Source organism: Barbus barbus (assembly GCF_936440315.1).
Source record: "Barbus barbus genome assembly, chromosome: 31".
In the NCBI taxonomy this organism is placed as follows: Eukaryota; Metazoa; Chordata; class Actinopteri; order Cypriniformes; family Cyprinidae; genus Barbus; species Barbus barbus.
In genome coordinates, this window is record NC_136759.1 from 2,492,084 (window position 1) to 2,515,071 (window position 22,988).

Below are 22,988 nucleotides of genomic sequence, written 5' to 3' on the forward strand. Positions count from 1 at the left end.
ATGGCTTAAGGCTAGTCTCAGACTAAAATGCATGTTTGAGCTGTCTCAACAGAAAATATCTTGCTCTGACATATCTTAAAATATGTCAGTTCCATTGTTCTGTCTTAAGATGCACATATGTAATGTTTTCTTCTAAGGCATTTTTATAAAAGCTGCTTAAATATATTAATTTAACCTAGGCCTAGTCCTGGCTTAAAGCTAGACCTACCCGACTCCACCCCCTGATCCCTAAACCTACCAATCTCCACCCCCTGCGTGTGTGTGTGTGTGTGTGATTTTCTCTTAACGTTTACATTAGTCCAGATTTTCTCTACAATTTCAGATATTGTAGAGTTAATAACAGATATTATTAAAGTTCAGCTTCAGCAGTATTTGCATTCATGCACTGCGTATCAGTTCTCTTAAACTTGATGTGAAGTTACTCCTTTATAAAGAGCACTTCCCCTCTCTCTCTCTCTCTTGCTCACTCACTCTCTGTCATCTTAAGGAACTGTTATATGTGTGTGTTGCATTTCATCTCTTGCACACTGGAGGAAAACCCCGCAAAACTTAGTAAGTGCTCTCTTATTTTATCCTCTTCTTTACAGACATCATTTCATCACTTTTGCTCCACACACACTTGACCTTCACTGGCGTGCGGCTGGATCTGAGCGAGGGTTTCTGAAGGCTTCTGTGGATCTGACTCTGACAGACTGTGTGCTGTGAAGCGTGTCTGGTTTGATCTCTCACACAGATATATGCTGGGTAAAGAGTAGTTATGCTGGCGTTTCTCTTTATTTCTCTTCCCTTTTGTTAATGCTGTGTCTGTGATCAGCCCACAGAAGCTTTTATTTCCTTTGATCAGTTCCAGTTTAATGTTTATCATTTATGAATGTCTTTGATTTCACTGTAAATGTGTCACAGGTGAACTTTGAACTATCTGCGGCAGATCTGCACAATCATCACAGGAGGTTTAGCACCAGTTTAGTTTGGTTTAGATTAATTCTCTGTTAGTTCAGGCTTTAGTTAAATGTCCTGTCTATGTAATAAAATGGCACAGTCAGTTTACTTCAGTTTATTATCCTCTGTGGTAAAACAACACAATTAGTTTAGTTTTTAGCTTGATTTAGTTTAGTTGAGTTCTAAAGTAAAGCAGCCCAGTTAGTTTAGTCCAGCTTAGTTAAAATAATATGTACAATAAAATAATAAAACGGCAGAACAAGTTTGATTTAGTCTAGTTTAGTTTAATGCCCTCTGTGGTAAAACAACACAATTAGATTAGTTTTGAGCTAAGTCTAGTTTAGTCTAGTTTATTGTAGTCAAAACAATTCGTTTTAGTTTAGTTTAAATAAATGTCATCTAAAGTATAGCAGCATTATCAGTTTAGTCCAGTTATACTTACTTTTATTAAGTATACTTAAGAATAAGTTTAAGTATATTTTAATTATAATGGTAGTACTTATACTTATATCAGTGTACTAGTAGAATACTTAGTAAGGGTGCTTTTTAATACTACTTGGGACTAAATTGGCCCACTTTTTGGTATATAAACGTGTACTTACAAGCATACTTTAAGTGCAACAGTAGAAACCTTTGGGTACACAACTATGAAGTACATAAAAAGTAGACTGAAAGTCTTCTTATTTTTATTTTTTTAAAGTGTAGGCCTACTAATTGCACGCTTAAACTTCTTGTTTGTAAGGGAAGTTTGATTTAGTTTAATGTCTTCCACGGTGAAACAACGCATTTCATTTATTTTACTCTATTTTGATGTAGTAAATAATGTCAAGTTTAGTGTCGTAAATAATGGCACAACAAGCTTTGGTTTAGATTAATAGCATTTGCAGTAAAGCAGAACTATCAGTTTAGTTTAGCTACGCTCTCTCTGCAATGAAACAGTACAAGCAGCTTTGTTTTGGTTTAATGCATTCTGTAGTGAAGCAGCACCATTACTTTAGTTGATTTTCTGTCTACAGCACAACAGGACAATCGGTTTCCTTTCTCTCTCTGTTTGTCTTGCTCTCTTTAGTTGAGTATTGTTTAGCTGTCTAAAAGAGGGTGCGTTTTGTGGAATTCCCTCTGACAGTATCGATATGTAGCAGATGACATCACCTCTCTCCCTTTCTCTCTGTGTAGGCGTGTAGTTCCTGTTTCGAGTCTATGCTTATTGTTGAGACAGATGAAGAGGACATGAAGCCAGTCTGCTCTCTGTAAGTGTTTCTGCCGTTCACACATCCATCAGCATGAGTTTACAGCTGCGCTGCTTATACACTCACAGGTACAGATACATCTCTCTCTCTCTCTGTGTGTGTGTGTGTGTGTGTGTGTGGATAACAAGTGTTGTCATTATTTTTAAAGGCTCGATGATCCTGATGTTTGTCTTTAAATTTAATGCTGTGCACAGATTTCTGAGGGTTGATTTAAGAGTTTAGGAGATAAATATTATTAATCTAATGGTCAAAGATGTCTTCACTAATATGGTTTGTAAGATCTCTTTTTTCATTTGTGTATAAAAGACAGTGTGTTAGCTGTTTATGGGTTGCTTATTTATTAAACTAAGAGGGAAGAACACTACAGAGTGTGGCAGCTTGTGTGTCTGATGTGTTTGCATTTATATAATTAGATCAGTCCAAGAACACCAGGAAATCATTTTTTTCAGGGATTTTTTTTTCCGGCTTGCATTGCATTGTGCTGCAGTTTTTTGTTTTAGAGGAATTTTGTTCCTGGTCATTGCATGTTGAGTCAAGTCAAGTCACCTTTATTTATATAGCGCTTTTAACCATGTAAATTGTGTCAAAGCAACTGCACAATATCCAAAAAAAAAAGGAAATAGTGTGTCAATAGTGTAAAATGAAAAAAGAAAAAAGAAAAAATTGCAATCAGGTTGACGATGTCGCTGGAAATGAATTGTCCCCAACTAAGCAAGCCAGAGGCGACAGCGGCAAGGAACCAAAACTCCATCAGAGACAGAATGGAGAAAAAACCTTGGGAGAAACCAGGCTCAGTCGGGGGCCAGTTCTCCTCTGGCCAAACAAACCAGCAGTTCCATTCCAACTGCAGCAAAGTCAGATTGTAAGGGCTCAACTGGTTCCAGTGGTCATTTGATCATTTGGTAATTCTATATGTTGTCTGAGCGTTGGCATCCTCCGAAATCCTCTGAGGGGTTGGCATTATCTTTTCTCAGGTATTCGGTCATCTCAGATCATTTAGGGGTTGGATCCAGACTGAAGCTTCTGTAATTCCTAGTTACCACGGGATGTTAATCCCGTGGCAGAAACAGAGACAAATAGAGACATAATTAGCGTAGCTGCTGTTCCATCTAAGCAAAAAATTATTTGTTCAACCCAAGCTAAAGAATAATAATAATGTACATTTGATCAGATATACTACAGTACAAGATTATAAAATGCATTATGTGAATGCTTGGCTAAAGAGATGTGTCTTTAATCTAGATTTAAACATAGAGAGTGTGTCTGAACCCCGAATGTTATCAGGAAGGCTATTCCAGAGTTTGGGAGCCAAATGTGAAAAAGCTCTACCTCCTTTAGTGGACTTTGCTATCCTAGGCACTACCAAATGTCCAGAGTTTTGCGACCTTAGGGAGCGGGTTGGATTGTAGCGTGGTAGAAGACAAGTTAGGTACGCAGGAGCTAAACCATTTAGGGCCTTATAGGCAAGTAATAATATTTTGTAAATGATACGGAACTGAATAGGTAGCCAGTGCAGAGACTGTAAAATTGGGGTAATATGATCATATTTTCTTGACCTGGTAAGAACTCTAGCCGCTGCATTTTGGACTATCTGTAGCTTGTTTATTGAAGATGCAGGACAACCAGCTAGCAGTGCATTACAATAGTCCAGTCTAGAGGTCATGAATGCATGAACTAGCTTTTCTGCATCAGAAACAGGTAGCATGCTTCGAAGCTTGGCAATGTTTCTAAGATGGAAGAATGCTGTTTTTGTAACATGGGAAATAGGATTTTTAAAGGACAAGTTGCTGTCTAATATAACACCCAGATTTTTGACTTTAGAGGATGTGACAGTGCATCCGTCTAGTTGCAAATTGTAATCCAAGAGATTCTGTGTACTGTTTTTTGGTCCAATAAGTAATATCTCTGTCTTATCTGAATTTAATAGGAGGAAATTATTGGTCATCCAATCTTTTAAATATTTTATACAATCTATTAGCTTAGATAGTTGAGAAGTTTCATCTGGTCTTGTTGAGAAATATAATTGAGTATCATCAGCATAACAATGAAAACTAATCCCGTATTTTCTAATAATATTACCAAGGGGCAACATGTATATTGAAAATAGCAGAGGACCTAGGACAGATCCTTGTGGTACTCCATACTTTACTGGTGATAATTGAGATGACTCCCCATTTAAATGAACAAAGTGGTAGCGATCGGACAGGTAGGATCTAAACCATCTTAAAGCCTGCCCTTGAATAGCAGTATAGTTTTGTAATTGATCTATGAGTATATCATGGTCTATAGTGTCGAACGCAGCACTAAGATCAAGTAATACTAGCAATGAGATGCAGCCTTGGTCTGAAGCAAGAAGTAAGTCATTTGTAATTTTAACAAGTGCAGTTTCTGTGCTATGGTGAGGCCTGAAACCTGACTGAAATTCTTCATAGAGATCATTTTTTTACAAGAAGGAGCACAATTGAGCAGACACAACTTTTTCTAAAATTTTAGACATAAACGGAAGATTTGAAATGGGTCTGTAATTTGCCAGTTCATAAGAATCTAGTTGTGGTTTCTTAATAAGAGGCTTAATAACCGCCAACTTGAATGGTTTTGGGACGTGACCTAACGATAACGATGAGTTAATAATATTGAGAAGCAGTTCTTCTGCTACAGGTAACAACTCTTTCAGTAGTTTAGTGGGTACAGGATCTAATAAACATGTTGTTGGTTTAGATGCACTGATAAGTTTATTTAGCTCTTCCTGTCCTATAGTTGTAAGGCACTGCAGTTTTTCTTTGGGTGCGATGAATGAAGCTGAAATACTAGACACAGTGGAATCTACATTTGATATTGTATTTCTGATGTTATTTATTTTATCAGTAAAGACATTCATTAAGTCATTACTATTAAACTGTGAGGGAATATTTAGATCGGGTTCCGTCTATTTATTTGTTAATCTAGCCACTGTGCTAAACAAGAACCTCGGATTGTTTTGGTTATTATTTATGAGTTTGCGGATATGCTCTGCCCTGGCAGCTTTTAGAGCCTGTCTATAGCTGGACATACTGTTTTTCTATGCAATTCTAAAAACTTCCAATTTAGTTTTTCTCCATTTGCGCTGAAGATTACAAGTTTCTTTCTTGAGAGAATGGGTATAACTGTTGTACCATGGCGCAGTACGGTTTTCTCTAACCTTTTTCAATTTGAGGGGGGCAACAGCTTCTAATGTATTAGAGAAGATAGTGCCCATGTTGCAAGTTATTTCGTCTAGTTCATGTGTATTTATGGGTACACAGAGCAGTTGAGATAAATCAGGCAGGTTATTTGTGAATCTGTCTTTGGTGGCTGGAGCAATAGTTCTGCCCGGACGATAACGCAGAGCCATATAATTAATATCAGTAATACGCAGCATGCACGATACAAGGAAATTATCAGTAACATCATCACTTTGAGGTACGATATCTATATCAGTAAGATCAATTCCATGCGATATAATTAAATCTAGCGTATGATTAAAACGATGAGTGGGCCCGGTGACGTTTTGCTTGACTCCAAAAGAGTTTATTAGGTCAGTAAACGCAAGTCCTAGCACATCATTTGTATTATCAACGTGAATGTTAAAATCTCCGACAATTAGCAGTTTATCAACACTAACCAATAGATCTGAGAGGAAATCTGCTAATTCTTTTAGGAAATCTGTATATGGCCCTGGCGGTCTATACCCAGTAGCAAGAGCAAGAGATAAGAGAGATTTCTTTTGCATATCTAACAGTGTAACATTAAGCAGAAGTATTTTGAATGAGTTAAACCTCCTGTATCCTGTTTTCTGAGTAACATTGAGAATATCACTATATATTGTTGCCTCGACCAGTCTGACGGGGCTCATGTTTATAACAGTAGATTGGTGGAGTAGACTCGTTTAGACCAAAATATTCATTTGGTTTAAGCCAGGTTTCAGTCAGGCAGAGTACATCAAAATTATTATCTGTGATAATTTCATTTACAATAACTGCTTTGGGTGCGAGTGATCTAATATTTAGGAGCCCAAGCTTCAAAAATTGTTTTTGTTCATTTATTTTGTGTTTTTCTGGTTTAATCACGATCAGATTTTTTTCTAGATCCTGCATTAAATTTATATTTTGACCTCGCTATTCGGGGAACAGACACAGTCTGTATAGATTGTTAAAAATGCGTTCAGGTGCTTTCAAGGTCAGTCTAAATGATTAAATATTTCCACCAAGCTAATGCTAGATATTCAGATCTCCTGTTTCAGTTCAACATTCAGCCACACCGATGTTGATTTATATTCCGTTAATCCACCTCTGCTGCACGAGATATGATCCTCTTTCAATTACTCACAGTATTAGTTTATGCTACAAAGTATGCTTACTTATGAGGAAGTGAGATGCTGAACCATTTGCTTAGTTATTATAAACCTGACCGCACACAGCAAGAGTTGCACACATGCACTCTTAAAAATAAAGCTTCCAAAATGTTTTTTGCAGAAACTTTTCCGTGAGCAGTTCTTTTTTCTTGGTTTGAAGAACATTCCAGAATTTAGAATGATTCCATGAATGTTAAATATTCTTCGTGGAACCATCGATGCAAATCAAGAATGCTATTTTAAGAGTGGAGATCAGTAATCAACCCCACGGACAAGTCTGTTGTTTGGTGATTAAGGCCCGATGCTGCAGTTATATTTGTTTATGCATTATGAAGTGAGTCATGGGAATTTTTTTTTTTGAGGAATATGCAAATTCACATGATTGTGAGGGTTCATGTTTGTGTCTCTAATCGTTGCTCTTGCTTGTGTGTTTTTTTAGCTTGGCCTTGGTCGTGACCTTGCTGCTGTTAACAGCTACATCTGGTAAGAATGACATTTTGCAGAATTTCACATTTTCCCCTGTCAGTGGTTTATGGTAATTTGTCTGAAAGGCCAAACAACCAGCCACCTTTGTAAACAGCTACTAGTGATTTGAACAGGACTAGCGATCAAAATAATGTAGAGATTGAAAGAGAAATGTTATGGGAGGTTGGATAAATTTGGATGTAGGGATGAATTAGTAGAAGCCGTAGGAGTTGGGGAATGCACCTCCACACTAAGTTAAAAGAACAAGGAAGCAAAACTCGGACAGTAATAAAAGGACTCATAAACCACTGAAATAAGTCATAGAGAATCACCCTGATTGAAACAAACACACCTTTACACCCAAACAAACACACACATTTAGCTACAGGGGATATATATATATATACAAGCCTTTGTAATGTGCATCCATCAACAGAAACATACATTAGCCGAACCCTGTTTGTTTTACGTGTTATTTATAACAAACCATATTACAGATGTGTTGTCAAATTTAAGTTGAACCGCGGTCCTAGCCCGTGCCGAACCATACGGTTCGATTATTATTATTGTAATTTTTTTTTTCCCGAGAACAGTTCCATGCTTACTTATTATAATAAGCCATAATAATGAGTGTCGACTGAATTGCTTCTGAGATTTGAGTTTTTTTTTTTGTGTATGTTGTAGGTGACAGCAAGGTATCAAAGACCATCACGGCTGTTTTGGGTCACAGCGTGACATTGACATGTCCTTCCACCCGCAGCAATCATGTTGAAGGCTTGTACATACAGAAAGTCATAAATGATAAAGATGACTTGTTCATCAACGGGTTTTATAAAGACCGCGACATGCCAGTTTCACCTGACTACCTGAGAAGAACCAAAGTCAATAAAACAGAGCTCAGCATGGAGATGAGAAACATCTCCGTCTCTGATGAAGGATTGTACAAATGTATTGCTTTGAACAACAACCACCCGGAAAAGACTGATATCTCAGAGATTCTCCTCAAAGTCACAGGTATGACACAAGATACAGACGACAGGGTTGAGTTAAATTCAGAACTGAAGAATCAGCTCATATTCAGCTCATGAGTGTGAATCTGAAACAAATCGACCACAGCAGACAGAAAGTTTCATTAGAATCTGAATCAGAATGACAGAAGGAGGAATTTACTGAAGTGCAATTCAAATATATTCAACACAATAACATAAATATAAAGACAATTTCAAGACAAAACTAGGCTAATTCTGCCTGTTTATTACCTGATATACTTAAATATCTCAAATGAAACAGCCATTAGTGTAGTATTCTTACGTTTGGCTCAGCCAATCATATGTCAGAAGCAACATAGTCTCTGTTCCTATTGGCTGTATTCACTGTCAGTCTAGGTAATGCAAATTAGTCAAAGGTTGGTTGTGTTCATTGCTGCTGAGAAGTTAGCCAGCACTCATGTTGCGTAGCTGAACAGTGTTAATAAAAGCTATGTTAAAGCTGATTATGCGTGCATTCAGAGCCTTCATCTACATGTAATCGTAGAGAAAACACGACAATTAGTACACATAATTTTAATTATTTTTGCCAGAACATATCCATTCAAAATTATTTCCAGATAATTTTATTAAAAATAACATTAGCATGAAAATTAGACTTTATATGAGGTAAATTAGAGCATTGTGGTAAATTAGTAACTATGTCTGTAAAGATTTCTGTATGCGAATACAAGTTTTGTACTTAATTAATACTGAAATATGAAATGCATTTTTAAATGTTCTTTTACTTCCTGAATTTTGATGCACCCCATTTGGTTCTTAAATTCAAATGAGCCATTCTCATTTCAGTTCTGAATGATGCATAACCTTGATAAACTCCTACAGTGTGTTTGTGTGTAATGAAGCCATTCTGCCAAATATAATTTGAATATGAGTATGTAGGCTATTTGTGTGTGTGTTGGTTTATTTGCGTATGTAAGTCTGTCTGCGGAGGCACGCATGCTTGTACGCATTGGAAACTCACTGCTGACTAAGGATTCTGGGATACTTGTACTGACGTGGGCTTTGGGGAAGTGAAACATTGAGGGGGAACCTCTCCGGATCTCTAAAATGTAACTTATTCCACTGCTCTCTTCTTTTTACAGCTGAGTACAGCGTTCCCACAATCACGACAGACTGCAGTGAACGTAAACACGGCAATGGCGGCGCAGTAAAGAGCTGTCAGTTAAGCTGCTCAGCGGCGGGCGGATACCCGCAGAGCATCTTCAGATGGGTGGGGCTTAATCCAAGTCTGACTAACATCTTTTACTGGAGTTCAGCAGATAACGAGTCCAAAACTTGGACCATCAACCAAACCATCACGCACAACTGCGACCAGCCTATTAATGTCAGCTGTGCCGTAGGGGGCGCTGTTTCCGACACCATCAGCATATGTAAGTGTGTTGTTGACTCAAAAGTTGAATTTCAAAATTACGATTTATAGTGGCTACGTTTCCAAAAAGCATAAAAAGTAGAATATGAATATTAATGAGGTTATACATATGTGCGGGTGAATAAATAATATCAGAATAGTGGACATTTTTAGGCAAACTATTCCGGTGTTATCCACATGCGAGGGACCCTATCCTAAAATTTAAAAGGCTATACATTTTCCTGTATAAAAGACCCAGTTATTAGTATTAGAATTTAATTAGTATCATTTATACTATACCAATTTAAACTAAATATAATTTTTTTCTCCTACTCACTATAGTACTGTACTGTTAGATGTATGATTTATTTTCTATTATATATATATATATATATATATGTATTATATTATTTATCTAATTTTTATTGTTTACTTATTTAAACCAGGTTTTGTTATTTATTTGTTTGCATCTCTTTTTTTTCATCTAATTTATTTCTTATTTATTTTAATCTAATTGTTAATTGTTTTTCTGCCGGTTTTTTTTTTTTACTTTTCACCTTTTGGAAACCCCAGTAACAAGTGTGTCACAAATATTTCTTTAAAAAGGAAACGTTAAATGAACAAATGTTTTTTTGTTGTTTTTTGCAGGTGAAACAGAATCTTTCCCACGTGTAGTGATCACAGCTATCAGCATCGTGCTCGTGTTTGTCCTGTTACTTATTCTTGTCGTGGTGATGAAGTGCTGCTGTAGAAGACCACCAACCTCAGGTACACAAGAACACACACACTGAATAATCAGGAGACACCACACTACATGAGTTATTAGTAACCCTTCAAATCTTCATCAAACATCTGAACACGGTTTGCATTTCACTTTTCCACAGAAGATCGAGCTGACGGAGCTGATGAAGTTGGCTTTCCTTTAGCGTAGGTATCTTCTCACTACATTCTCATATCACCAAAGCAGTAGTTCACCCAAAAATTACTTTACATTTACTCTCATCATCTTTCAAATATGTATGACTGAGAAATCTGGAAAATACATGCAATTACAATGAACCATAGAAATCATCCATACCATGATTACTTGAAATAAAATAGACATTAAATGAAAATTAAATTAAACTATTATTTTAGCTCATTCACAGGGCAGTATTTCTCATTTTAATATAAAATAACAAAAACTGAAAATAAAAAATAAAAATTATACAGACATATAAAAAAAAAATAATTAAAATGAAAAAAAATACTAAAAATGTCATTTAAAATGGGTACATAAAATATAAAAGTAAATTCAAAATATAAAAAAAACTATAATAGTATCTCAACTAGTCCATACAGCTTAAATGCACTATATTCCACATCTTCTGAAGTCATTTGATAACAGAAATTGAGCTCACTGAAAATCGTGATATTGTTTTTGCTTGGAAAATAGCCACTAAGACATTTGAATTTGCAATTTAAAAAAAATAATTTTGGTCAATTTTTGGGTGAACTGTTCCTTTCATACACAAGTGATGTCGTGTATCGTTGATGCCAAGAATAACCAATGGAATTCCTGTATATATAGTGGGTCTAAGGCATGACGACGAAACGCTGAGGACATGTGACGAGATTTTCTCCGTTCTGTCAAGCGGAAGTGCTTCAGCACCCAGAGCTCTGGCTACAGACGGACAAATAGGGCAAATTGTCCAGCTGAACGTTGTCTTTAAAGGGGCTTCTGTATAGAAGCAGGCCCTGACGGATGCTTTCACAGAGCGATGCTGGACTGTCCTGGCACAAGCTTTTGAGAACGTTCCCTTTCTTTCCCTTGTCATTCATTTGGAAGAGCATCTTTTCTTTGGCATCCTGAAGATGCAGTGGGCAAATTAACAGAGACATTTCAGGTTTATGTTGCTGGAAGAGGGATTTGTAATGGTGCTTATGAAAATATTTAAAGTTTTAATTGCTCTATATACTTCACAATCCCATATAGTGTTTCAAAATGTGTGTCTTTATTCCAAGGAGTGGGGATTTTAAAGTTCAGAACGTTTTTAAAGACTGAACTGGAGTAAATATTCTGATTTGGGCCAGTTGTATGGTTGATTAAATAACCGAGACAGTCTTGATGACTGTAGTCTATGTTCATTTAAGAATATGATGTTGAAATGGTCTTACACTGGCACATTTCATTTGCTTCTAGAAGCTGATTTATTTGAAGCTTTATTTTTTAAAGCCAGTTCTCAGATGAGTTAAAGAAACATAATACCTAAAAATCAAATACTGTTACATGATTTTGCTGGTCATTCCCCAAAATGCAATGTTTACTGTCGCATTACTGTACGCCATTATGTCCATATCTGTTTGTTCATGTGTACAGACTAGTACTGACTTTTTACTTTTCTACAGCAACGCACTGACATTTACTGACATGCTGAATTTTTTTTTTTTACTGCAAAAATGTTCTCAAGGTGACAGTAACACGGTATTTAATTTTCAATTACAATTTCCATGTGGAAATGTCTTATGCACTTTGCTTTGACTGCTTGAGAGGGCTGTAATTTATGACTAAATTATTCTGTGTATTTCTCAAAAAAAATAAAAAAACATAATAAAAATCAGTTTGTCAATGTTCCCTGACTCTGATTTCCTAATGAGCATCTCAAATGAAAGATTTTCAGAAGTTAGCTTTTCAGAAACGATTCTTCATGATGTTTAGTTTTTTTTTTTTTAGATTCGGTTATTCGGCAAATATGAGTTGTCATGATTTTGGTAAGTATATATTTACTGAAACCATGACTATTTTATATCTATTTCATTAAAATGATTAATAAATGATGTAAATATCTCAACCTTGTCACAAGTTTACAACCCCGTAACAATGAGAAATACATGTATTTGTAAATGGCCACTGCTTCTCTTGTAGAGTAGGTGAGTAGACCATATATGGCAGCAATAAAATAAACACATTGCATATACTTATGAATTAAAATAAAATGTTGAAACATAACAGTTTTCCATGTTAATTTTATGTGACGGGGTTGAGTTGTTAGGCTTGACAGTACTCTCCCTGAGTATTGCCTCAAAAACATGAATAAAACGTATAATAATACTAACCATTTTCTGCACCACTATTAGAGATCTGAATGATGTAATTTCTGGTAAATGATGTGACATATGAGTGGAGTCCAAATTATTATGGGCATAAAATGGTTAGTGTGACGGGTTGAGTTCAGACATAACTTTAAAGTCTGTTTTTTTATAAAATATCTTACATTTTTTAAGATAAATATATTTCACAAGAAAGGAACACAAATAAATGCTTACATTATTGCCAAAAATCACAGACACTGCGCATTTTGTTAAGAATTTTCCAAGTACAAACTCTGTGAAGTACCTCAGGGACATGACAAAATGCTTGGTTTAAGAAAGATATAAGACATTATTTTATGCTAAAAATATGAAAATGAAATAAATATTTTTATACATTATAATGGGCATACCAAAGTATTGTGAAAAGCTTCTAATAATTCATTTTGGTGTACCATCTCTTTAGAAACTCCCCGTAGTAGTTGAATTTAGTAGAGTTTATAACCTCGATTGGTTGGTTGTTAGGCTAAATGGTTATGTATGGATTGAACATCATTCCTAAGTAATATGCTAACTTTCTATTTTTATAAGTTTTACTACAAAGTGCCAAAAATCTAACTTGACAGAGGGCTGTGGGCTGAACTACTAAATCCAACTATATTATAATTTAGTCAAATAAAATGTTAAAACAACAACAAAAAATATTAAAACAAAATTATAAATTAGAGATATGCTTCAATTGTGTGTCCCCCCCCCCACAAGAAAGTGGAAATGATGGGCCAAATTAAAGGTCATCACAGGCCAGTTTTGGAAACTTTGCTCTGTTTAACACAATCAAGTCCCACGTTTTCTTTTGTTTCACATTATGACAGTAAACAGGTAGCAAATGCCACTTCATGTTGACTTTATTTTAAAAGTAGCATTTACTGTTAATGAAGAATATTTCCTGGAATTTATGCATTCGATCATCAGACAACTGTCCCAACTATTAAGTGTCTCAAAATGTCAAAACTTTATTGCTGTTTATTACATGAGATAAATTTGAAAACTAAATCTGATGATTTTTAATGGGATGCAACACAAATCGAAAAATAATTTGAATTGCATGTCACTGCAAAAGTCTGTTCTCCTCTGATGGGTTCATCTGTAGTGCTTCAAATGACCTTTAGGGAGCAGCATCATATTAGGAACTGGCTGATGTGGCTTTAAACATTTTGTAAAACATTTTAATCCACAATCATTAGATAAAAACAGGTATTTATTCTAAACTGGCCATTTACCCGACTATGCAACTGTTTTGGGCCGTGAAATCTGGTCATTTAAAATTCCTATATTGAAAATGCATATCTATATTTAGTTTACTCAGCAAATTAAAGCATTTCAAGACTAATAGCCCATGAAAGACCTATAACCATCTGACATTGTCTGAAACCCTGAGCCGGGTGTGGTGACCCCGAGGGGGAAAGTTGGACTGGAGGATAAGTCTTTGTCCAAATCATTTCGGGGTGGAGGAATTTTAAAACAATCTAAAAAAGAGTCAAGCCTCTAATTCTGCGAAGAGAGATTTGCTACCTAATGCCCAAAACAATCCTTTAATTCCTGGTCACATAGTGCAGATTTACTCGAGTCACAAGGCGTCTGAAGTTGTAAACCTACAGAGGGAGTTTTAATAGTGAACCATACATCTATAAACAAAAGATGCACATTGAGTCTGGAATTGATTTTCAAAGTTTAATTTTTCATTTGTTACAAAAGTATTCTTAAATAAATTCATTTTTGTTCAGTTTCTTAGTTTTTACAAAGATAAATTAGCATTTCATAACACAAAAATAACACATTACAGCTACAAACATCAGTTTATGTACAAATCGATCCAGAAGTCCTTCATGAAATCCAGGACTGTACCACCTGCATGTGAGTTTTTGAGGCACTTTTTAAAGGTTTAAGAGTTTATCATCGGTCAATACATTCATCGACCCTACGGGAGGCCCGTATGGCACGGTCAGTGATTGTCACATGTCATATTCAGAGTGAATGTGTGTCTGACAGCGCAAAAAACAAAACAAAAGTCCCATCATAGCTTTGTCATATCAAAAATAGACAGTAACTAAATAGTGAAGGTAATCTCTGCACAATAACTTATAATGCGTTCACGTTCTGTTGAGTTTGACCTGTAAAAACCATTCACGGAAACTCGCTTGAGCATTGTGACGTCATGCAAGACGTAAAACGACAGCAAAATGTCAACAGTTAAAGTTAGTTAGGCAACCTCTACACATAATTCTGACATGCCATTGCACATTTACTTTCTGCTTCAATATTTTGAATTTCCAACACAACGTGAACGAAGCATTAATGAGTCTCATAAGCATTCCGGCAGCTGTGATGTGTTGCGAGGTAAACGGCGCTGAACGCTGAGGAGTAAAGAACTACGTTTCCCAGAATCGGTTGAGTAGCTCGTCCACAAAAACGAAGGCACTTCAGTGAGAGTTTGACGTAGTGCATATTTACACGGAAAAACTGCTGCACCAGGTCCGTCCAGTGTAAGATCATCTTAAGAACATTTTGCAAAAAAGTGAACGAACGATAGTGCTACATGGGCATGGGTGCCTCTGTCTCTTTATCACACAACCGTCTCATTGCCTTTGCTTGGTTTGACCCAGCCGTTGGCGGTCCGTTTGATGCGATTGTTTCGCCCAGTGTGCACGAGTCGGAGGGAACATCGCTGCCACGTGTGAAGCGTTTTGGCGGACCAAACCCACATTCCTGACGTGATTCCCACCAGCAGAGACATAAAAATCCGCAGCATCTCCGCCGCCATGTACGAATCCCTCGCCGACTGGCGAAAGTCAGCCCAATTGGAGATTTCGTAAAAGTAGCACGCAATGACGCAAGTGGCCGGCACCGTGTAGAGCACTGAAAACACGCCGATTTTTACCATCAGCCGCTCTAGCTTGTCCGTCTTTGTCCCGTCCTTTTGCAAATTCGAGCGGATCTTGAACAGTGCAACCAACCCAGCGGCAATAAACAGCGTCCCGATTACCAAGTATGTAAATAGTGGAGCAACTACGAATCCAGTGAGCGCATCAAGGTTCTGGTTGCCCACGTAACACATCCCAGAAAGGTCGTCAGCGTCCACCAACCGCATGATGAGGATGACGATGGTCTTGACGGCGGGAATGGCCCAAGCCGCGATGTGGAAGTATGAACTGTGCATTTCGATGGCTTCGTGACCCCACTTCAGCCCAGCCGCCAGGAACCACGTGAGCGTCAGGATCACCCACCAGATTGAACTCGCCATGCCGAAGAAATACGTGAGGAGGAAGACGATGGCGCAGCCTGTGTTTTTCAACCCCTCGTGCACTAGGACAGGTACAGCCGCTTCTTCCAAGTCGCAGGAGATGCGTTCACGACCGACGGTCAGCCGGACGATGTAGGCTACGCTGTAAATATTGCAGCACATGCTAAGGAAAATAATAGGTCGTTCCGGATAGGAAAACCGTGAGGAGTCTACCAGGAAGGTCAGGACGGTGAACGTGGTGGAGATGAAGCAGAGAACCGCCCACACCGCCATCCACACATCGGTAAAGACTTTGGACTGTCGCCGGTACAATCCCGTGTCGTATCCACACTGCAGCGAGCAGCTGCCGCTGCGCTTCACCCATACATACTTCTCCACGCCGTCTCCCAGCGCCATGCACTCCTCCTCCTGCGGCGGCATTGGACGGACGGCGTGAAACAGTGGGTCCTCATCGCCCGGACCCTCCATGCACATGTGGTTCTGGTCGTTGGTGGGCGGGAACAGGCTGCAGTTCAAGAGCTCTGGCCACACAAAACCAAACTCCTGCAGGACCGGAAGACACTTCCTCTTTACAGATAAGCACATGCTGCCACACGGGCCGATGGGGATGGGCACCTTCTCCGTACACATGGGAACGTAGACGGAGCATAGGAAGAACTGCAAGAAAGCAAAGCCAGGGAGAGGATTAGATATTTGCAAACACACAAAATATTTCCTGGAAAATCAGGAGAGCTTCTAAATCCTCATAAGCAGAGGATTTGTGCTTTTCAGATGTGTTTTCTAGTAATGCATGTTTTTAGATGCTCTAAAGGAGAAAAAACATTGGTTTGATGAATCACGTGTGCAGCATTAGATTTGTTTTCTAGTACTGCATGTTTTTAGAATTGGTGCATATTTTCTCTCCGACGCACCGTTTTTCTGCAAAATTGACCTATATCCGAAATCTACTTTTTCAAACTAGTCTTAGGTTTTTTGCCCGTTCGGAACAAAACCACTGCAGAAATATTCTGTGGACATTGAATATCAATTATTATAAAATAAAAAAGTAGAAATTTCAATTTTCGCGCGAAACAGTACAATTTAGCCAAATTTTAATTGAAGCATAAATCTCGAATGTAATGAGATATCTTCACCAATCTCGGTACACGTGTATGAGCTCAATATTTGATCAAATAAAAAATTGTGCAGCTCTGCCATTTGGTGGCGCTATAAACAAAAAAAAACTAAAATTATAACTAAGCAACAGTTGGTCCGATCCACCTGAAAATTGGTATGCAATGTCTTTGTCCAATGGCGCACATGAGGATATTCGCGTATCTCAAAACACATGGCCGCCATTGGCCAAAGAAGTTTAAGCACCTATTAGACAAAGTTAACGGAGGTCGATCGGAACGAAACTCGGTGGGCATGTTCGACTCATGGCCCTAAAGGTCTGTAAGAATTTTTAAAGAAATCGGCCACTAGTTGTCGCTGTCGAGTTTTATGGCTCTGTAATCACGTGGTGTTTCACACATCCACACAATATGCATATTATTTGATAGATCTCATAATGAGCAACTTTGCCTCAAGGACTATTGCTGTCAATCAAATCGTTCATTAAATATTCTCAAATATGTTAAAAACCTTGTCGCCGGATCATAACAAAACCATTGGAGTAATATTCTGTGGACTCTCTAGATCAATAATTATCAATTTTTTTGGGAATTTTGTCTTTTGGTTAGCTATAATGGGATCATTTAAAAAAGGGGCGTGACCAGAAATACCCAAAAGCTTATAAAACTTAAAAACTCAAAACTTTACGAAACTTGGTGAAAACATGTGTCTGATGACTCTTAACAAGCATGCAAAGTTTCAAGGAGATCGGTCCATAGGTGGCGCTATAACAGTAAAAAAAGTCTTCAAAAACACTATTTCAATATTTAAAAAAAAAATTCATATATACACAGACACTACATCTTCATATCAAAAGATAAATCTCCTCATGATGAACAACTCAAGATTATTTAAAAAAAGCTACTTTTGCGCCTATTAGACAAGGTTAACGGAGGTCGATTGTAACGAAACTAGGTGGGCATGTTCGACTCATGGCCCTAAAGGTCTGTACGAATTTTGAAAGAAATCGGCCACTAGTTGGCACAAACTAGTTTTTTTTCTCGATGAAGCCACTACAGAGCAATTCTCTGGACACTCTAGACCAATAATTATCAAAAAAAAAAAATTTAATTTTGTCATTTGGTTAGCTGTAGCGAGGTCATTAAAAAAGGGGTGTGGCCAAAGATACCCAGAAGCCTATAAAATCTAAATGAAAACTCGAAACTTTACGAAGCTTGGTGAAAGCATGTGTCAGATGACTCTTAACAAGCATGCAAAGCTTCATAGAGATCAGACTATAGGTGGCGCTATAACACCTTAAAAGGTTTCAAAAACCAAGATTTCTACGGTAAATGGCCTCAAATTGCTCATATATTCACAAATACACTAGATCATATCATACGATAGATCTTCTCATTCTGATCAACTTTGCCTCAAGGATCACTGCTGTCAATTAAACTGTTCTTTAAGTATTTGAGATTATTTAAAAGCATGCATTTGTCAACTAGCCTTCAGTTTTGAACTCAATCAATAAAATCAGTGCAGTACTGTTCTCTAGACTCTCTAGGGCAATAATTATCAAAACAATGTTGAACATTTGCTTTTGGACAACTATAAACTGGTCATTTTAGAATATGTTATTCATATAGTTTACCCAAAGGCCTATTAATACTAAAACAAAGCCCACAAACTGTGTAAAATGATGCATAATTTCATTCTAAACAAGCATGCAAAATTTAAGAGAGATTGGGCAAAAAATAACACTATAATAGTTATAAAGGTTAAAAACACAGTGTTGTATGAGAAATTGCTATTAATAACATTTAAAATCACATTTAATTCAAGTTTACCATTTTGTTCATACAGATATGTCAGTTTTTACAATTTTTGCCATATTATGATCAGAGAAACCTGAAAATGACATAAACTCTTAAAAGGAGAAGACACCTGTATTGTCTTGTCTGTACCACAAAAACTATTGTCACCTGTCATTTATATCAAATATCTGTATCTGCAACAAAATGTGTGTGCATGTATGTCCGTGTGTGAGTGTGTATATAAGCAGGCTTAATAATTATTAACATGATAGTTTAACCATTTAATTTCTCTGTGTGTGTGTGAGCCTATTCTCCATTTTTGATGTGTTTCACTGCCAGCTATTCATCCACTTTGGCCTAGACCCTAAAAGCATACCACCTTAAAGTCCGTAAACTGCTTCAAGCCCGGTAATCGCTGCTTGCAGCCATATTTAGAATTACAATTGCATGTTTTCTAAAGCCCTAAATGAGAAAAAATAAATTCTTTGTCACGTTTGCATGTCTAATTGGCACATATTTGTGCTTTTCTATGTGTTTTCTTGTATTGCATGTTTTTCAAAGGTGTAAATGAGAAAAAAATTAAGTGCTTTTCAAATGTGTGATTCTATTATTGCACATTTTCTGAGGCTGTAAAGGAGAAAAACACTGGTTTGTCACATATGTGTGCAGATGGCATCCGTTGCATGTCTAAACAGCACACATTTGGGCTTTTCAACTTTTGTTTTCTAGTATAGTGTGTTTTCTTCTAAAGGAGAAGAAAACATTGGTTTGTTGCATTATGCATGTGCAGACAGTATGTGTTGCATGTCTGTTTGTATTTGTGAGGTTTTTTATGTTATGGGCTTCCCTGCTGTGTGTATGAGTAGTAGGGAAATTCTGTGATGCAGGACTGCTCTCATAAAAGGAAGCTACAGACTTGTGCTGTGGTCACATACACTTCAAGAAATCAGCAATTGTGGACTGAAAAACATGCATCAGTATGCCATTTTCTTAACCAAGAGCCGCTTTGGGCAGAAGTGTTCTTGCTTCAAGATGTTTGTGATAACCGGGCAGCATCTAAAGCAGCTTTAATCACGAGATTCTCCAGCAAACACACACGGGAATCCGAGTGGGAGGTTTCTTCTCCGCGCTGAATCAATAAAACAACAACTGCCTCTGTCTTCAATGCTCACACACATACACAAACACACTTACGAGGACTTCATACTGTCCTTGAATTAATCAACTCGGAATTATGCTTATTAAGATAATCCATATATTTATAGACTTACAGAAAGCTGCTAGTGTATTAAGAGATAATTTGACCTGTTTATGAACACCTTTCACTAATGCAGAGACTGCAGACCAGCACAAGTTCGTTTTAAGGCATTTATGAAGACAATTCCAGGAATCTGCTCGTCACAAGTATGAGACAAACACACTGTGTGTAGAGCCTTCCTCCAGTACTCTCTGTGTGTGTGTGTGTGTGTGTGTGTGTGCGTGTGTATGTGTGTGTTTGTGTGTGTATGTGTGTGTGTGTGTGTATATGTGTGTGTGTGTGTATATGTGTGTGTGTGTGTGTGTGTATGTGTGTGTGTGTGTGTGTGTGTGTGTGTATGTGTGTATGTGTGTGTTTGTGTGTGTACATTCTGGGTAAAGTTCTGAATTAGAAGTATTTGATTGGAATGACTGTTTTACATTATTGTTTGTAAACATTACTGGTACCTTAATTATTATTAATAATTATTATTATTGTTATCATAAACATATAATAATATTACAAATGAATTATTAGTAATATTATTATAAATCATTATTTGAATGTTTACCTTGTCACAATAATTATTGATAACACAAATTTTTTTTCTCATATTTATATTTTATATATTTATTTTAAATATTTTTTTTTATTTGTAAGTAATCATAATTTTTATTTTTTTATTATTGTGATTATTCTTACTACTATAAATCATTATTTTAATTAATTGTTCCTTTGTCACAATAATGATTTAGAAATTATTACAAAATAATTATTGTATGCGTTGTTGTTAAAGTAATTTATTGTTTTTATAATGTAATGATAATTTTAATAATAATAATATCATTATAATGTTACTGTTTTTCTTATGTTGTTGCTTTAAAATGATTTTCAAGATTTAAAAATGTGTGTGTGATGTGTATGTGTAGGGTCTGGTTACTGTGTGTGTGTGTGTGTGTGTGTGTGTGTGTGTGTGTGTGTGAACTCTCACCTTCAGCTGGCTCGAGCAGCCGTACTGTATTAACGGTGTGAATGTGGTCAGTTGCAGTTCGGCGTCGGACTGCAGCACGTTTCCCACCAGGTTCGGCATCTTGGTCACATTGTAGCCCAGATCCTGACACATGGAGATGCGGATCGGATCGCAGCTCATCTCCTCCTCGTCCCCAAACGCGTGCGCGAGCCCCACCGCGAGCGCCAGCAGCGCGAGCCCGAAACCGAACCGAGCCATGACGCTATCGGCGGAAATCCAGCGCGAGCTTTCCCCGGAGTTCAGACGCAGTCTCGTGCCAGAGCGAGAGGGTCCGTTAAAGTGTGAAACTGCCCCGTGTTCCGTTAGTTCCGTTCCGGAATAAACCTAACGAGCTTCCTTAAAGTCCTGTCTACAAGTAACGATCCGTGTCTTCTGCGTGCTCCGGTGCGTCCGAGGCGCAGTCGCGCGGGTTCTGTCCGGTTGAGGTCTAGACTGAGACGGGACAGATGCCCCGTCAGCCAATCAGAGCGTCAGCTTCAGAGTGGGGGCGGGGCTTAGAGTGGCCACAACAATAAAACAGAGAAAGTGAGACGGTCTTCTTTTTCATCTTTATCACTTAAAGTACAATGCATGTCCTTTTATTTGTAGTATTTCCCATATATTCGTCTTAAACCATTTTCAAATGAAACTTTTTTTTTTATTAGGCTACTTTTAGTTATTTTTTTTATTATTTATTAATTGGATAGTCAGCTTAAATACTAAAATAACTTAGTTTCCTCTTGTCTAGCTTCAATAATAACTTTTAAATCATTAACAGATTTCATGCCAAGCACTAGATGACCGACATGAATAATAATATTAAAATATACATATCAAGGTTTCAATTCCAAATGTTTGAATGTACATCTACTGAATGTCTATTAAGTATTTATATATATATATATATATATATATATATAGCAGGTACCCAGCCAAAAAAAAAAAAAGAATGTTTTACTAAAGTTGCCATTAAGTTATGAAAACGTTATTTGTGAAAGTTCTTCCAGTGAACCAGTGACGTCCAGTTTTTAAAATGATTTTTGAATTCATTTAGAATTTAGAATTTTGCAAACACTTTGGGAATGTTACTTTTGAATGTCCTCTAAACGTTCTGAAACATGTAGCAACATTTAAAAAGTGTCGCAAAACTTTGAGAGAAGACCTTACCGGAACATTCTGAGAACTTTCCCTGTTAGATGTTTTTTCTTAAAGCTAGTTATTGAGTTTAATGCAGCAGGGATCCAGACTCTGATTAAAGTGATCCGTGTGAAGAAACTTCTCTTTTGGACAGAGATTTGGGGGTCTGAACCCAGATTACAAGCGTTAGATTGATGCGTCTCCTCCCTCTGTTTCGCCTCACTGCTCACTAACTATCAGAATAAAACCCCCTGCCCGACACCCGGCCTGCTCCCAACCCCCTCCCGTGACCCCGACGGGCGGAGGTCAGCAGTAATTAGCAGTTTTTAAACGACAGACTGGGAAAAAGGAGACAAGCAGGCTGGTATCCGTGGAGCAGCTATTAAAATGGTAATGAGCCGATAGATTGTGCTGCAATGCGGTCAGGACGAGTATCCCAGCAGCCTTCAGTCGCTTCAGCTGACTGTCCGTGAATATTCTTAGTAATCATGGTTGTAGAATGATAAACATGATGCACAGTATGCAGTGTGTGCGACACAATAGTCTGCTGAGAGACATTAGTGCTTCAGTGTCGTTTAGTGAAGCCATAATGACTTTAAATGAGCCTAATGTCTGGATGTGTGAAACACAATAGACTAATTCAGAGTCATTAGGACTCAATGATGCACTTCCAAAAATGCTTTAAAATGTGGCATTTAAATGTGTAAATTAAATAAATAATTGCACTAATATCAAGAGGGCTTCTGTTAATCACACAACAGCAATCAGTAATAATTAGGTTTTAAATGGCATGTTTGGAAAGTTCGGATTTTCTCTTGCGCCATTGCACGCTCTTCCATTCATTCATTCAGTCATTCATTCAGTTGGAGTGTTTGGTTGAAAAAGAGCACATTTTTTAATGCAGAA

At 37.3% G+C, this 22,988-nt stretch overlaps 3 protein-coding genes and 1 pseudogene across 5 annotated transcripts in view; 2 read left to right on the forward strand and 2 right to left on the reverse strand.

Annotated features, from left to right (window-relative positions):
- Positions 1-22,988, reverse strand: part of LOC306851007 (claudin-19-like) — a 564,676-nt gene that overhangs the window by 149,001 nt on the left and 392,687 nt on the right. The window lies entirely within an intron of this gene.
- On the forward strand, positions 20-12,031 carry LOC306851152 (cell adhesion molecule 2-like). 2 transcript variants are annotated; one of them, XM_079387277.1, is made up of 8 exons: positions 20-552; positions 2,116-2,189; positions 6,998-7,041; positions 7,708-8,037; positions 9,155-9,442; positions 10,069-10,188; positions 10,305-10,347; positions 10,991-12,031. In XM_079387277.1, exons 2-8 carry the CDS (start codon positions 2,140-2,142, stop codon positions 11,004-11,006), a joined length of 891 nt encoding a protein of 296 aa, XP_079243403.1. In that variant the 5' UTR covers positions 20-552; positions 2,116-2,139; the 3' UTR covers positions 11,007-12,031. The 2 variants fall into 2 exon arrangements, with proteins under 2 accessions (XP_079243403.1, XP_079243404.1); XM_079387278.1 differs by having other exon boundaries at positions 466-552; positions 2,116-2,257.
- On the reverse strand, positions 14,209-21,384 carry LOC306851449 (frizzled-4-like). The gene is made up of 2 exons (XM_079387689.1): positions 20,928-21,384; positions 14,209-16,447 (listed from the first exon to the last, which is right to left on the reverse strand). Exons 1-2 carry the CDS (start codon positions 21,162-21,164, stop codon positions 15,113-15,115), a joined length of 1,572 nt encoding a protein of 523 aa, XP_079243815.1. The 5' UTR covers positions 21,165-21,384; the 3' UTR covers positions 14,209-15,112.
- The window catches only part of LOC306851234 (cytoplasmic dynein 2 heavy chain 1-like), a 129,421-nt pseudogene continuing 127,595 nt past the window's right edge, over positions 21,163-22,988 (forward strand). The window contains exon 1 of the transcript in view: positions 21,163-21,267. The product of the transcript in view is annotated as a cytoplasmic dynein 2 heavy chain 1-like (transcript). The remainder of the gene's footprint in view (positions 21,268-22,988) is intronic.

Bases quoted from the DNA above. Each gene is read 5' to 3' on its own strand.
- LOC306851152 (XM_079387277.1), top strand. From the start codon at position 2,140: ATGCTTATTGTTGAGACAGATGAAGAGGACATGAAGCCAGTCTGCTCT. The intron at 7,042-7,707 runs GTAAGAATGACA...TGTATGTTGTAG, and splicing joins GCTGTTAACAGCTACATCTG to GTGACAGCAAGGTATCAAAG. The intron at 9,443-10,068 runs GTAAGTGTGTTG...TGTTTTTTGCAG, and splicing joins TTCCGACACCATCAGCATAT to GTGAAACAGAATCTTTCCCA.
- LOC306851449 (XM_079387689.1), bottom strand. From the start codon at position 21,164: ATGGCTCGGTTCGGTTTCGGGCTCGCGCTGCTGGCGCTCGCGGTGGGG. The intron at 16,448-20,927 runs GTGAGAGTTCAC...GCTTTCTTGCAG, and splicing joins GCTGCTCGAGCCAGCTGAAG to TTCTTCCTATGCTCCGTCTA.